General features: G+C 25.5%; 1 protein-coding gene across 2 annotated transcripts in view; it reads right to left on the bottom strand.

The window, feature by feature from the left end:
• Window positions 1-7,346: 7,346 nt before the first annotated feature.
• The window catches only part of LOC109605539 (uncharacterized), a 47,703-nt gene continuing 37,574 nt past the window's right edge, over window positions 7,347-17,475 (bottom strand). For both annotated transcript variants that reach the window (XM_049968832.1, XM_049968833.1), the window contains one exon: window positions 7,347-9,313. In XM_049968832.1, the coding sequence (XP_049824789.1) occupies window positions 7,732-9,297 (1,566 nt within the window). In that variant the 5' untranslated portion in view covers window positions 9,298-9,313 and the 3' untranslated portion in view covers window positions 7,347-7,731. The remainder of the gene's footprint in view (window positions 9,314-17,475) is intronic.

The following is a 17,475-nucleotide window of genomic DNA, read 5'->3' as shown; positions in this document are numbered from 1 at the left end:
TTTTTATTTGTATATTATATATTTTATTTATATTATTACAAATTTTTAACAATTGTCTTTTGAATTTATATATTTGATGTTTAAATATTAATTTTAGTTATATATAGTTTTAATTTTGTGAAAATATTATTTAAAAAATACTTTTTGAACCAATTTCCAAATTTTCAAAATTTTAAAATTTCCAAATTAATTGTAAAAATATAATTTTATTATTTTTAATATTAAATCTATATTTTTAAATATTCTACTAGAAAATCTTTTAAACAATTAGTTTTTTAATGTAAAAATTATGAAAATAATGATAAATAATAACAAAATAATAATATTTTATTACAGTATATATTTTATATTTAGTTGTCTTATTATTGTTATTAAATCCATATTTTAAACATTTTGTTAAAAAAACTTAGAAACAATTAATTTTTTTAATGGAAAAACTATAAAAATAATGATAAATAATACAAAATATAATTATTATAATAATTTAAGTTTTTTGTATTTTTATTTATATATTTTATATTTTATTTATATTAATACATATTTTTAATTATTTTTTTTGAACTTTTGTTGTTTAAATATTATTTTTAATTTTTGTGAAGTTATTATTTAAAAAATACTTTTTCTATCAATTTTCAAAATTTCAAAACTTCCAAATTAATAGAAAAAAATATAATTTAATTATTTTTGTTATTAAATCAATATTTTTAAGCATTTTACTAGAAAAACTTTAAAACAATTAATTTTTTTAATAGAAAAACTATAAAAATTATTATAAATAATAAACTATAATTTATTATAATAATTTAAATTTTTATATTTTTATTTATATATTTTATATTTTATTTATATTAATACACATTTTTAATTGTCCTATTTTTCAATTCATATAACATTGTTGTTTAACTAATATTTTTTGTTATAGATTCTTTTGTGAACATATTGTTTAAAAAATATTTTTTGCACTAATTTTCAAAATGTCAAATCTTCCAAATTAATAGTAAGAAATATAATTTAATAATTTTTGTTATTAAATCCATATTTTTAAGCATTTTAATAGAAAAACTTTGAAACAATTAATTTTTTAAATGGAAAAACTATAAAAATAATGATAAATAAAAAAAAATATTGTAAACTATAGTTTATTATAATAATTTAAGTTTTTTATTTTTATTTGTATTTTATTTATTTTAATACACATTTTTAATTATCTTATTTTTGAACTCATATAAAATTGTTGTTAAAATATTTATTATTTTTATGTTTTCTAATTTTTATGAAGGTACTATTTAAAAAATATTTTTTGCACCAATTTTCAAAATTTCAAAACTTCCCAGTAGTAGTAGTAGTAAAAAATATAATTTAATTATTTTTATTATTAAATACATATTTTTAAGCATTTTGATAGAAAAATTATAAACATTATGATAAATTATAAAAAAATTAATATATACTATAATTTATTATTATAATTTATATTTTTTATATTTTTATTTATATTTTATGTATTTTATTATATTACTACACATTTTTAATTATCCTAATTTTGAACTCATATAAAATTGTTCTTTAAATATTATTTTTTGTTATAGACTTTTTAAGGTATTATTTAAAAAATATTTTTTGCACCAATTATCAAAATTTCAAAACTTCCAAATTAATAGTAAAAAGTATAATTTAATTATTTTTGTTATTAAATCCATATCTTTAATTGTCCTATTTTTGAACTCGTATAAAATTGTTGTTTAAATATTATTTTTTATATATTTTTTAAATTTTGTGATGGTATTATTTAAAAAATATTTTGTGCACCAATTATCAAAATTTCAAAACTTCCAAATTAATAGAAAAAAGTATAATTTAATTATTTTTGTTATTAAATCCATATCTTTAATTGTCCCATTTTTGAACTTGTATAAAATTGTTGTTTAAATATTATTTTTTATATATTTTTTAAATTTTGTGTTGGTATTATTTAAAAAATATTTTTTGCATCAATTTTCAAAATTTCAAATCTTCCAAATTAATAGGAAAAAGTATAATTTAATTATTTTTGTTATTACATCCATATCTTTAATTGTTCTATTTTTGAACTCGTATAAAATTGTTGTTTAAATATTATTTTTTATATATTTTTTAAATTTTGTGATGGTATTATTTAAAAAATATTTTGTGCACCAATTATCAAAATTTCAAATCTTCCAAATTAATAGGAAAAAGTATAATTTAATTATTTTTGTTATTAAATCCATATCTTTAATTGTCCTATTTTTGAACTCGTATAAAATTGTTGTTTAAATATTACTTTTTATATATTTTTTAAATTTTGTGTTGGTATTATTTAAAAAATATTTTTTGCATCAATTTTCAAAATTTCAAATCTTCCAAATTAATAGGAAAAAGTATAATTTAATTATTTTTGTTATTAAATCCATATCTTTAATTGTCATATTTTTGAACACGTATAAAATTGTTGTTTAAATATTATTTTTTATATATATTTTTTAAATTTTGTGAAGGTATTATTTAAAAAATATTTTTTGCACCAATTTTCAACATTTCAAAACAAAATTAATAGTAAAATTATAATTTAATTATTTTTGTTATTAAACTCATTTTTTCAATTAAATTTTTTAATGAAAAACTACAAATTCTAAAATTTTAATTACTATCAAAAATATAATTTAATTATATGTTATTTAACTTTTAAGAATTTTACTAGACACGCACTTAAACAAATTGAATTGTAAATTTGACAGATTTCAAATTTTAAAATTTAATTCATTAGTAATGACAGATGAACTTAATTATTCCGACTTTCTTACAACATGTTTTTGACAATTTAATGAGAAACAAACAATACGAAAGAAATAAAGAAAAAAATCTTCGAAGATGTTATCGACAATTTTAAAATTAAAAAAAAAAAAAAATACAGAAAAAAATCCGATTTGCCTTGAGCCGGTGTTTGTGTGCGTACTTGTGCGATCGCCTTGACTTTACCAGTTTTGATTTCTGTAATTGGCCGCGATGCGGTTAATCGTCGACGCTAATCGATTCTGTGTGTCCGATACTTTTCCTGCAACTCGTCCATCTTTAATAATAATAATAATAAAAAAAAATTATATCCACACCCGTAATTGATCAAACCTCGACGCTTTTACTTTTCAAACGCATTAGAAAACCCCGCACCGATAAAAACTGGTCCGCAAAAATCGGCCGACCCACATACCGGGCGTTTTCCCCCGTCCGGGCCGGATTTCGCCTTGGGGGCTTCCCCGCCGACAACGCCGATCTTGACCGGTCCGAAAAGCGACATTTGTCATTGAAAATTGGCCAAAACTCGGCAAATCAATCGATTCATCGGCGTGTGTGATCGAGGAGGTTTTTTCACACGAGATCACTGGTCAACAAACAGGTCAGGGTTGTCTTCTTTATTTTCACCGGCATCGCTCACGAGATGATTGATCAGCGTCGCCGATAATGGATCTATGGAGCGGGCACGTGATGAAAAAACGTCCGACTGCAAGTCCCGGCCGTTGGGTCGGTTTCTTATTGATGCCCACAATAAAAATCAGATCGTAAACGGAATGTGGACCTGGGCGAGAGTGGCTAGGTAAATTTATTTGTGTCTCTAACTCCTATTATGCTAATGGTGTCTTGTAATGGACCCAAAAGTCGGGTTGTAGTATTAAATAAAATTTTAAAAACGATTTCCCGCAGTGATGCCCTCTCACACACACACGCACACACTCGCACAATTATAAATGTGTGTGGATGCGAGAGCAACAAGCAGCGACCGTCCGATTCTAGATAGCTAATTCATCCACATTCCTTCGCCTCGGACGTTTCAATTCAACTATTAAGAGCGATCCTGCCTTCGTTACAAACTGGTGTGTTCAGATTGTGAATCGGTCACTCTTTTTTGTTTTCGTTTTTCGTGATTTTTCCAGTGGTTTTGAAGGAGATGATGATGATACAGTCTTGAAGGCCATAATTCATATTAGTTTCATCTTTATTACACAACAATCAAAGTGGTTAAAATTCTTTTCTGCTTTAGTTGAAAACTATATTTGTATGTATTGTAATTGATCTTCCTTCTCCAAAGTCGAAAAATGAAGATGTAATTTTCAAAAGCCTTCAGATCTTCTTTATTTTAAAACAACAACTAGTAAACTATACTATACACTAAATCGATAACATTTTGTATGTTTTATTTTAATAATTAAGACCTATTCTGCTTTGGTTTCAAATTGAAGAAGAGGATACAACCCTGAAGATCATAATACATATTCATTTCGCCTTTGATAATCAACAGTCAATTTGTTTAAAGACATTTTCTATGTTAGATATAAACTATACATGTATGTTTTCATCTAGACTTTCTCTTTATTTGATCTTCCATCCCCAGAGTCGAAAGATGAAGATGTAGCCTTGAAAAGCCTTCATATTTTCTTTATTTTAAAACAACAGCTACTTTAAACTAAATCCATAGCATTGCGTATGTTTTATTTCATTAATCAAGACCTATTCTGCTTTGGTTTCAAATAGAAGAAGAGGTTACAACCTTGAAGATCACAATACTTATTCATTTCGCCTTTGATAATCAACAGTCAATTTGTTTAAAGACATTTTCTACGTTAGATGTAAACCATACATGTATATTTTCTTCTAGACTTCCTCTTTATTTGATCTTCCCTCCCCAGAGTCGAAAGATGAAGATGTAGCCTTGAAAAGTCTTTATATTTTCTTTATTTTAAAACAACAGTTAGTTTAAACTAAATCCATAGCATTGTGTATGTTTTATTTCAATAATTAAGACCTATTCTGCTTTGATTTCAAATTGAAGAAGAGGATACAACTTTGAAGATCATAATACATATTCATTTGGCCTTTGATATTCAACACTCAATTTGTTTCGAGACATTTTCTACGTTAGATGTAAACTATACATGTATATTTTCTTCTAGACTATCTCTTTGTTTGATCTTCCCTCCCCAGAGTCGAAAGATGAAGATGTAGCCTTGAAAAGCCTTCATATTTTCTTTAATTTAAAACAACAGCTACTTTAAACTAAATACATAGCATTGCATATGTTTTATTTCAATAATCAAGACCTATTCTGCTTTGGTTTCAAATAGAAGAAGAGGTTACAACCTTGAAGATCATAATACATATTCACTTCGCCTTTGATAATCAACAGTCAATTTGTTTAAAAACATTTTCTATGTTAGATGAAAACTATACATGTATATTTTCTTCTAGACTTTCTCTTTATTTGATCTTCCCTCCCAAGAGTCGAAAGATGAAGATGTAGCCTTGGAAAGCCTTTATATTTTCTTTATTTTAAAACAACAGTTAGTTTAAACTAAATCCATAGCATTGTGTATGTTTTATTTCAATAATTAAGACATATTCTGCTTTGATTTCAAATTGAAGAAGAGGATACAACTTTGAAGATCATAATACATATTCATTTGGCCTTTGATATTCAACAGTCAATTTGTTTAAAGACATTTTCTACGTCAGATGTAAACTATACATGTATATTTTCTTCTAGACTTTCTCTTTGTTTGATCTTCCCTTCCCAGAGTCAAAAGATGAAGATGTAGCCTTGAAAAGCCTTCATATTTTCTTTATTTTAAAACAACAGCTACTTTAAACTAAATCCATAGCATTGCGTATGTTTTATTTCATTAATCAAGACCTATTCTGCTTTGGTTTCAAATAGAAGAAGAGGTTACAACCTTGAAGATCATAATACATATTCATTTCGCCTTTGATAATCAACAGTCAATTTGTTTAAAGACATTTTCTACGTTAGATGTAAACCATACATGTATATTTTCTTCTAGACTTCCTCTTTATTTGATCTTCCCTCCCCAGAGTCGAAAGATGAAGATGTAGCCATGAAAAGCCTTTATATTTTCTTTATTTTAAAACAACAGTTAGTTTAAACTAAATCCATAGCATTGTGTATGTTTTATTTCAATAATTAAGACCTATTCTGCTTTGATTTCAAATTGAAGAAGAGGATACAACTTTGAAGATCATAATACATATTCATTTGGCCTTTGATATTCAACACTCAATTTGTTTCGAGACATTTTCTACGTTAGATGTAAACTATACATGTATATTTTCTTCTAGACTATCTCTTTGTTTGATCTTCCCTTCCCAGAGTCAAAACATGAAGATGTAGCCTTGAAAAGCCTTCATATTTTCTTTATTTTAAAACAACAGTTGGTTTAAACTAAATCCATAGCATTGTGTATGTTTTATTTCAATAGTTAAGATCTATTCTGTTTTGATTTCAAATAGAAGAAGAGGATACAACCTTGAAGATCATAATACATATTCTTTTCACCTTTGATAAGCAACAGTCAATTTGTTTAAAGACATTTTCTACGTTAGATGTAAACTATACAAGTATATTTTCTTCTAGACTTTCTCTTTATTTGATCTTCCCTCCCCAGAGTCGAAAGATGAAGATGTAGCCTTGAAAAGCCTTCATATTTTCTTTATTTTAAAACAACAGCTAGTTTAAACTAAATCCATAACATTGTGAATGTTTTATTTCAATAATTAAGACCTATTCTGGTTTGATTTCAAATTGAAGAAGAGGATACAATCTTGAGGATCATCCATATTTGTTTTACTTGAAGACAAGAGTTAACACACCGAAGAAAATAATACAACTCAATAAATAATCTATTTAAAAATTTTGAATATGTATTTTTTCTTAGATCTTCTCTTTATTTCCCTTTACTCCTCCAGCTTCACACAAAGAAGAAGTCTGAGACGCAGCCTTGGTCACCTTTCACATATTGCTTTAATTTAACAACTAATATAAATTACATCGCTACGATTTTATGTGACGTTAACATTTACAGCTATTATTAATAAATAAACTTCTACGAAAGACACAATTAACAATAAAAAAAAATCTCATCTTGTTCACCTGGCGTTTTCATGGGAATGCGAATAATAATATTCGAACAAATTAAAACTGTCCGAGACATGCAAACTTTGAACAATGACATCTGCATAAAAACAGCTTATAGTCCGCATGCAATGCCACTTTATTAGTCATTCTGGCGATGTAATTAACGTATCTCAACAAATATCAAGTCCACGTTCTCTGGTAATGGTAAAATAATAGATCGTAATTTATTATTGAAGCATTTTATTCGTTGTTAAGTCCAGTTCTAAAAATAATATCTCTATAAAATGATAATTTTCCTGTCGTTTATCTTCGTTTTTGTAAAATTCTCCGAATTATTCTTGTAACCTGAATGACGAGGAAGTAGTACGGTACTTACCTTACTTAATTTTTAAATGAAACTCCGGGATTTATAATACACGTTTATTAAAATAGAGTGTTACAATATATACAACTAAAATAATATACAAGAAAATGGTACCAGACCTCAGTTGGGTGGTACCTTAGTCGAATGATGGATATAATTAGTAAATCTACTTAAAATTATTCAAGGAAAATAATAAAAAATACATTTACAATTACAGCTGAAATGAAAAGACAACTCAAAGGTCCTCAGGTTCATGTGGTGCTAACATTGTGTGCAAAATTCATATTTTCAGAAGTAAAAATATGAAATTAAAACAAGACGATATTTGGTTTAGGGTAGATTTAAAAATTACAACATAATTTAGACGCTGGAGATTCTTAAACTGAGGAGGTCTAAAAATGTCCAACGTGGTTAGTAGTTGAAGGGTTTAGACCACCTGCACGGTGGTGTAGGCGCTGAACGTCACCTTCTTGTCGTTCTTCTTCTTGGTGTCCTCTTTTTTGATGACACTCTTCAAATTACCACCGTTCCCACCCTCGTTCCCGTTCCACTTGTCGTCGTGCTTCGCTTCGTGTCCGGTGAAGTCTTTGAGCTTGGACGAGAGGCCGAACAGCCTGTTGTTCAAGTGCGAGCTTCCGGTTTTCAAACTGGAAAAACCCGACGTGTAACCGGTGGACTGGGAGAAGTAGGTGACGGGGGCCAGACTGTAGGAATGGGGGTAGTTCTGGGTGGTGTCTATGTATCTGTAGGCCATGGGCGTGAACTGCCTCGTCTCCGACTTACTCCGTGGCTTCTTGAGTGCCTTGGGCATGGAGTTGGTCCAGCTAGTCTCGGCCACCAGCCTGTTCCGGTTCAGGGTGCTGGTCTCCCTCCTCACCTCCGGCACCGCGGGCTTGGCTTTGAGGAAGTTGGGCTTGGGCACCGCCAGCTTGTGCTGCAGCTTCCTGGGGTGCGGCTCGTCGCAGGCGCTTTTGATGATCAGCCGATTTTTCTCGTCCTTCAGTATGTCGAAGTTGACGTTGACGCGGACGAACTGTCCGCTGTAGACGCTCTTCTGGTCGTTGAGTTGGACGGGGGGCGGCGGGGCGTTGCCCTTCGGCTTTTTCCTTCGTTCCGGCCGCTTGGGGGAGTCGAGCAGGTCGTCCGCCGAGTTCCACACCTTCCTCAGCGTGCCGTCCTGGGGCTCCGGCTCTTTGACTAGCGTGCCGTCGCCCGCACCCAGTATTTTGCTTTCAGTCCTTTGGCGGGAGTTCGGGTTCTTCGACTTGTCGTCCGGTTTGGATTTGTCGTGAGGGTTGTCCGGTGCTATGATGCTGATGATGCTGCTCGGGCCCTCATCTCGGGCATAAACCCCCGACTCTCTGGTGATCTCTATGTGGGTGACGCCGTTGTTGTCGGTGCGTTGCAGCAGGTTGAACTTGGCCGGGAAGTTTTTGTTGTAGACTTTTTGGTTGGCTACCGCCTTCAGGGCGGTGAAGTTCGTGTAGAAGTTCTGCAGGCTATTTAAATTACTAAACTTGAATACGTAGGTGACGTTCTGTATGACGAACACCAGGATGTCGGGGAACTTGACATCGGTGTAACATATACATTTGACTAGATCATAGGTTTCCTTGACGGCGTTAGTTAGTTTCTGACTCGCTTTCGTTAAGGTGCCTTCGTCGTTTTTGGAGTCGGTGTCTGAGTCACTGCTGGACGACCCATTGGCACTGTCGACCTCACTTTTGACGCCACCTTCGGGCAGGTTGGCCGACGTGAAGCTTTCATCACTAGAAACTATCGACACACTGTCTATGTCCGATTCGAAGCCTTCATCACTTGATGTGGACTTCAGAATGCGTTCGTTGTTGGAGGTGAGGATCAGGTCCAGGTGGTTGTTGTTCAGGATCAGGTCGTACTCCAGGAAAGGTGGCTTCTTCGTCTGCGACTTCTCCACTATGGAGGACAAGGAGGTGGAACACTCCTCTCTAAGTAACAGAGCTGCTATCGTCATTTTGGATGGTCATATTCTGAAACAAACATCAGACATTGATTTAAATTGAATTTACATGGAATAACTGGATTGGTAAATTGTTTAACATGTGGCACAATTAAATTTATATCAGTTTCCATTAAATTAAATTAAATATGCACCGCCAAACGTTATAAATCACCTTTTTTACGTAACAGCTGTACTGTTAGGCCGATTCTAAAGGTCGCCATTATCCATCTTGCCATATTAATAGAATATCGATGGCTGGTTGGAAAAACGTTATACCCCGGTATGCTGTTACTGTTTTATAATTATTACCATTATTAATAAATTATATTACGTAATTGTAATGTGAACTTACAGTTATGAATATAGTTTCATTAATTATGATTCATTTGCGCATACTTTTGTAAGATGTAATAGTACGGAGGCCGGCTTTTCCTGCACACACCGCATCGGCTAATTACATTCCACCGACCGGCCAAACAGACCGTGTAATACTCGGATACGTTTAATTTTCGGGTTTAATTGTTTTCCAGAAAATTGAATTAATTAATTAAAAAGGTACGTGGAGCAGATCACCGTCGATAATTATTTTGGGTACGTGCAAGTTGGCAACGGGACCGAGGCCACGCCCACCAGGTGCGCACGCACCTCGATTATTTTGGGGGCTGCGCAGTGGTTGATTTTTGGCTAGTTAATTGCGTTTAATTGCGGTGAAAGCGCTCTTCGCGATTAATTGGCATGAGAATCGTTGGGACGACAAATTCCTGCGAGCTCTCTTCCTGTCTGCCGGCGAACAATGATGCTTTTTATCAGTCGAGATTTTAATAATCAACGGGTTTACTTACTACACTAGGAAGCGATCTCTCGTGTTTTTAATAATAATTTGCTCCGGCGATTGCGACGGGCTAATTAATTTTTAAAATCAACACTGCCACGACCGTTTCCTGATCGTTGTTTCTCAGCATAATATTATGATGTACTAACTGGTTGTTAAATTAGATGGTTTAATTAACAATATGACCATGTGGCTAGTGGAGAATAATTTTTGTTTCCTGGATATTTTTTTAAATTAAAATGTATTTGATACAAAAAGTGTTATTATTATTAAATATTTTAATTTTTTAAAATTTAAATTACACCTTTTTATGTTTTTCATTAATTTCAAATGAAAAACTTTTTAAAGCTTAGTAAAAATTGTTAAAAACTATTAAAAGTTATTAAAAAATATTAAAAAATTATTAAAAATTATTAAAAATTATTAAAAATTATTTTTTTTTTAATTTAAACTAAATATTTTAATAAATTTAATATTAATAATATAATTAAATAATAATAAATATTAATTGATTAATTAATTATTATTATATAATATTTGAAATTTTAAATACAATATTTTATTATTATTTTTTTATAAATTTAAAGGTTTTTAATTATTTTTTTTTTTTTTAATTTTTAATTATTCTTTTTAATTTTTTAAGCTTAATATTTCAAATATTGTAAATTTAAATACAATTTTTTACTTCTTTTAATTTTTAAACTAAATATTTTATTCCTTGTAAATTTAAATTAATTATTTTTTTAATTTAATTTAAATATTTTAATTAATTTTAATTAATATTTATTTTTAACTAAAATAATTTTTTTTTTTAATTTTTACATTTTTAATACAATATTTTTTTTATATATATATATATTATATATTTTATATATATATATATATATATATATATAATATATTTTATATATATATATATATATATATATATATATATATATATATATATATATATATATATATATATATATTATAAAAAAATATAGAAATTATAAAAATTCCAATTTTTTATTACTTTTTTAATTTTTAAATTAAATATTTTATTCCTTTTAAATTTAAATTAATTATTATTTTTAATTTAATTTTAATTAATATTTTTGTTTAACTAAAATAATTTTTTTTTAATTTTTAAATCTTAATATTTCAAATACAATATTTTATATGTGTTTATTTTATGTATATTTATATGTAAGTACCACTTTCTGTGAAAATTTTGGAAGTACTTCACTTTTAATATGTACAGTACTCGGCCATTTTACTCCGGAAAGACATAATTGGTATAAAATCACATCTGCATTATTCCATTTTAATCAAGACAAGACGAATGTTACCATTCGAATGCACTTAAGGTCATCCAGACTCTGATTAATAATCAAAACACGGAAATGCACACACCATAATTCATTACCACCGTACTTTCCCGGCAAAAATCGTAATTTATCGAAGACTCAGCTAAATTGCGATTTAGTCTTAAAATGAGAACGAACGCCGTAACCGTTACGGGTAAAAGTGATGTGGGACGGCACGAACCGGTTCAGGTTTTTGCGCCGCACAACTTTTCTACATCTCAAAACATTTTTTCGCCCGACTAGAGTTTATGGAAATCGACACTGGGACCGGGGCCACGCCCCCTCTGTCCAGTGCGCACGCCCGGCTTTATTGTTTCGATCGCTCATTTGATTGATGCAATTTTTTCTGCCCAACGATAATTACGACACAGGATAGGTTTATAAAAGGCGTTACGGTTTCCTTAAGCCCGCTTCCTACACGCATTAATTAAAAGTGCATTAAACTATCGCCTGTCCAATTAATACAAATTACGATTTAACATCTAAACGGGAGATAATGATGGATTTTTCGCTCGTTTGCCGTTTATTTGAGGGTCCGTAAATCAAAAAGTTTTCCTCATAACGGTCCGGCGTCGCTGGAACATAACTAATAATCCCCCTCCGATAAATTGCGATAACTGGCTCGAGACGGTTTTTATCTGCGGCCGGAATCTGCCCCAACTACACGTGCAAAAATAATAATAGAAGTAAAAAAAAAAAATAATATACAATCATAACCGCAGTTTCTGATCCGATGGATAATTCGCCGGGTTGGGAAACGCAACTTCCGCAATGATAACCAATTAAAGAGCTCCTTGACCGTTCAGACAGATGCGCATTTTTTGTTCGCCAATGATTCATTTCCTCCAGTTGTTGTGCAACGTGCAAATGGGTCTCAAGGTTCGGGGAATAGACGAAAAATTGACGGTGTACAGAAGATGGGTTTCCGGTACACGGTTTTAATTGATGTGAATCACTGCCTAAATTACCGGAATTTTTTTTGACGTAGCTGTTTCAAAGTGACACAATTTTTCTTATTAGTAATGGTAATTATTCTGTAAGATTTAACTACCCCAAAAATGAATACTATTTTAAACTTAAGGTGATTTACTTGAGATAAATATACAGTGTGTTTCACATTTATTACCCACTAAAAATCTTTGGGAAATGACTATCTTTGAAATTATTAATTGGCTTATGGTTGCTCTAATTGAAAGATTTTTAATTTCTTAATTAAATATGTAAAAATATACAGGTTATTACATTGAAAATGAAAGAAGTTATTAACGTTTCAAGTTTCCCTAATGTGATTTAGTGTTTGTTAAGTAATTTGTTGAGAAATTTTATAAAATCAACATGGAATCTTTTAAACAATAGTTCTAAAAATTCCAAACCTAAGTCAGTCAGTCACAACTCAAAAACACATTATAAAAAATACAAAGATTATAAATATTATAAAAATTATAAAAGGTATAAAAATTATAAAAATTATAAAAATTATAAAAATTATAAAAATTATAAAAATTATAAAAATTATAAAAATTATAAAAATTATAAAAATTATAAAAATTGTAAAAATTATAAAAATTATAAAAATTATACAAATTATAAAAATTATAAAAATTATAAAAATTATAAAAATTATAAAAATTATAAAAATTATAAAAATTATAAAAATTATAAAAATTATAAAAATTATAAAAATTATAAAAATTATAAAAATTATAAAAATTATAAAAATTATAAAAATTATAAAAATTATAAAAATTATAAAAATTATAAAAATTATAAAAATTATAAAAATTATAAAAATTATAAAAATTATAAAAATTATAAAAATTATAAAAATTATAAAAATTATAAAAATTATAAAAATTATAAAAATTATAAAAATTATAAAAATTATAAAAATTATAAAAATTATAAAAATTATAAAAATTATAAAAATTATAAAAATTATAAAAATTATAAAAATTATAAAAATTATAAAAATTATAAAAATTATAAAAATTATAAAAATTATAAAAATTATAAAAATTATAAAAATTATAAAAATTATAAAAATTATAAAAATTATAAAAATTATAAAAATTATAAAAATTATAAAAATTATAAAAATTATAAAAATTATAAAAATTATAAAAATTATAAAAATTATAAAAATTATAAAAATTATAAAAATTATAAAAATTATAAAAATTATAAAAATTATAAAAATTATAAAAATTATAAAAATTATAAAAATTATAAAAATTATAAAAATTATAAAAATTATAAAAATTATAAAAATTATAAAAATTATAAAAATTATAAAAATTATAAAAATTATAAAAATTATAAAAATTATAAAAATTATAAAAATTATACAAATTATAAAAATTATAAAAATTATAAAAATTATAAAAATTATAAAATTTATAAAAATTATAAAAATTATAAAAATTATAAAAACATATAAAAGTTATTAAAAACTTTTTAAAGCTTTTAAAAATTATTAAAAGTTATTAAAAATCATTAATTAATATTAAAGATTATTAAGAATGATTGAAAATTATTGAAAATTAATAAAAATTACTAATAATTGTTAAAATTTACTAAAAATTATTAAAAGTTATTAAAAATTAATAATTAATATTAAAGATTATTAAGAATTATTAAAAATTATTAAAAATTATTGAAAATTAATAAAAATTACTAATAATTATTGAAATTTACTTAAAATTATTAAAAGTTAATAAAACCATTAAAAATTATGAAATAATATTACAAATTATTAAAAATCATTAGAAACTAATTAAGATTATTAAAAATAATTGAAAATCATTAAAAATTCTTAAAAATCATTAAAATTATTAAAAATTATTAATAGTTATTAGAAATTATTAAAAATTATTAAAGATGATTAAAAACTAGAAAAATTATAATAAATAAATAAATAAATAAGATTATTAAAACTATAACAACTTTAAATATTAAAAAAATGTCATGTCTTTCAATGTTTCAATATTCTACATTTACAATTTGTTAAATTTTATAGGAAAAAATTAACAACTTGAGAACTATTATATAACACTTAAAATGTACAAAAATATACAGGGTGTCCTATAATTACCAAAGTTAAAGTCACATAAAATGAATAAATTGAATTTCCACAAAGATTTGAACTGTTGAAAACTTTTCAGTTATTAACTGAAAACTGGAAAGTTCACAATTCTTCAGTAAATTACAGTATTAACATTGGTCTAAGAAGCTGATGAAGTCTTCAATTATGATGTACCATTTAAAAATTATACGACCACTTTAAACCTAATAAAAGGAAAACAATAGCAACAATTTCACATTAATCATTTAATCGACTGACAGGTTAGTTCCCACGTGAAATCGGTTACTTTCATTGGAGCAAAAAAAGAAGTATCATTGATCGTTGATTGGCCATAAACCATTAGGAGACATTATAACCGTTTAGAAACGTGCTCCGCGTCCGTTTTGAGTCGGGAGGCGACAGATTTTCTCGCCGTTTTCATTCCAAATATGTGAAAACAAAGCCGATTTACGGAGGCGACAGATAAATAAAACAATTGCCGCATTTCACTTTCACCGCACCGACACATTGCGTTGCACATTCGAACGTCCCGTAAAAATTAATAATTTCGACGCCGCCTCATCGCCCCGTTCGGATCTAATGACGGGTTATTACGTTAATTAGTCGATTTGGCGATGCGACGACGGTTGAAAGTGAAATTTTACGGCTGTTAATTTTGGGAAAAACGTTCGGAGGATAGAAAGTGGGTAAAATTTTAATTGGGATCGGCCGATGCGATTTTTTAGCGTGGGACATCCGAGTTGATCTTATCTAGGATTGGTAATTGGATTGCGCAACGTGTCGGGAAAATCGTTCTCAATGGAGAAAGGCCTTTTTAATTCAACAAAACTATTTTTATTTTCGTGTAATCGGCCGCAATTCATCGTAAAACAGTAATTTAAAACGTAGTAAAAGTTTCGAATTAAAATAATAGTAGTTTGTGATATGAAAAGAATTTTACATTAATTTAAATAATTAAATATTTATATATATATTGATACACAAACACAATTTATAGATGTAAAAAATATTTTAAACCTTTAGAATTATGATATTAAAATTTAAATTTCTCTAATACTTCAGTAAAAATTGTTTAGTTTGTTGAAATAATTAAAATGGTTTTTTAAATCTTCGGTGCAATTAAGAAAATTATGAATGTGTAAAAATAAACTCATAAATTAGTGGAGTTAATGTGATTAAAATGGTAATTTTCTGGTTTCTCTTTTTTATTTTCGTCTCGTAAATTGTTTGAATTTTTAGTTTTAATTAATGGTTAAATTTCCATTCTTACTTTTTTTTATTTGTTGTTAGTAAAATTGTTGTCTTATTAAACTTGAAAAAAACTAGATAAATTTAATAATAATAGTAAAAGTTTCGGAAATATAAAAAAAATTTGACATTAATAAATTTTGTACAAAAAGCAGTTAATTAATTTAATAAGAATTGAAAAATTTAATAAATTATACAATTTTTAAAATAATTATTTAATGTTTAAAGTTTAATTTCAATAATTTCATTTAATTTTTTTTGTAAATTTTCTAATTTTTCTATTTTTTTCCAATTTTTATAATTTTTTGTAATTTTCATAATTTTCATAATTTCCATAATTTTCATAATTTTCATAATTTTCATAATTTTCATAATTTTCATAATTTTCATAATTTTCATAATTTTCATAATTTTCATAATTTTCATAATTTTCATAATTTTCATAATTTTCATAATTTTCATAATTTTCATAATTTTCATAATTTTCATAATTTTCATTGTATAAATTGCATAAATTTTATAATTTTTATAATTTTTATAATTTTTATAATTTTTATAATTTTTATAATTTTTATAATTTTTATAATTTTTATAATTTTTATAATTTTTATAATTTTTATAATTTTTATAATTTTTATAATTTTTATAATTTTTATAATTTTTATAATTTTTATTTTTTTATAATTTTTATAAAGTTTAAAGTTTAATTTCAATAATTTCATTTAATTTTTTTTGTAAATTTTCTAATTTTTCTATTTTTTTCCAATTTTTATAATTTTTTGTAATTTTCATAATTTTCATAATTTCCATAATTTTCATAATTTTCATAATTTTCATAATTTTCATAATTTTCATAATTTTCATAATTTTCATAATTTTCATAATTTTCATAATTTTCATAATTTTCATAATTTTCATAATTTTCATAATTTTCATAATTTTCATAATTTTCATAATTTTCATAATTTTCATAATTTTCATAATTTTCATAATTTTCATAATTTTCATTGTATAAATTGCATAAATTTTATAATTTTTATAATTTTTATAATTTTTATAATTTTTATAATTTTTATAATTTTTATAATTTTTATAATTTTTATAATTTTTATAATTTTTATAATTTTTATAATTTTTATAATTTTTATAATTTTTATAATTTTTATAATTTTTATAATTTTTATAATTTTTATAATTTTTATAATTTTTATAATTTTTATAATTTTTATAATTTTTATAATTTTTATAATTTTTATAATTTTTATAATTTTTATAATTTTTATAATTTTTATAATTTTTATTTTTGTATAATTTTTATAAAGTTTAAAGTTTAATTTCAATAATTTCATTTAATTTTTTTTTGTAAATTTTCTAATTTTTCTATTTTTTTCCAATTTTTATAATTTTTTGTAATTTTCATAATTTTCATAATTTCCATAATTTTCATAATTTTCATAATTTTCATAATTTTCATAATTTTCATAATTTTCATAATTTTCATAATTTTCATAATTTTCATAATTTTCATAATTTTCATAATTTTCATAATTTTCATTGTATAAATTGCATAAATTTTATAATTTTTATAATTTTTATAATTTTTATAATTTTTATAATTTTTATAATTTTTATAATTTTTATAATTTTTATAATTTTTATAATTTTTATAATTTTTATAA

This window comes from Aethina tumida, chromosome 6, assembly GCF_024364675.1.
Source record: "Aethina tumida isolate Nest 87 chromosome 6, icAetTumi1.1, whole genome shotgun sequence".
NCBI lineage: Eukaryota > Metazoa > Arthropoda > Insecta > Coleoptera > Nitidulidae > Aethina > Aethina tumida.
The sequence above is the reverse complement of the archived record's forward strand: the minus strand, read 5'-3'. Positions and strand labels throughout refer to the sequence as shown.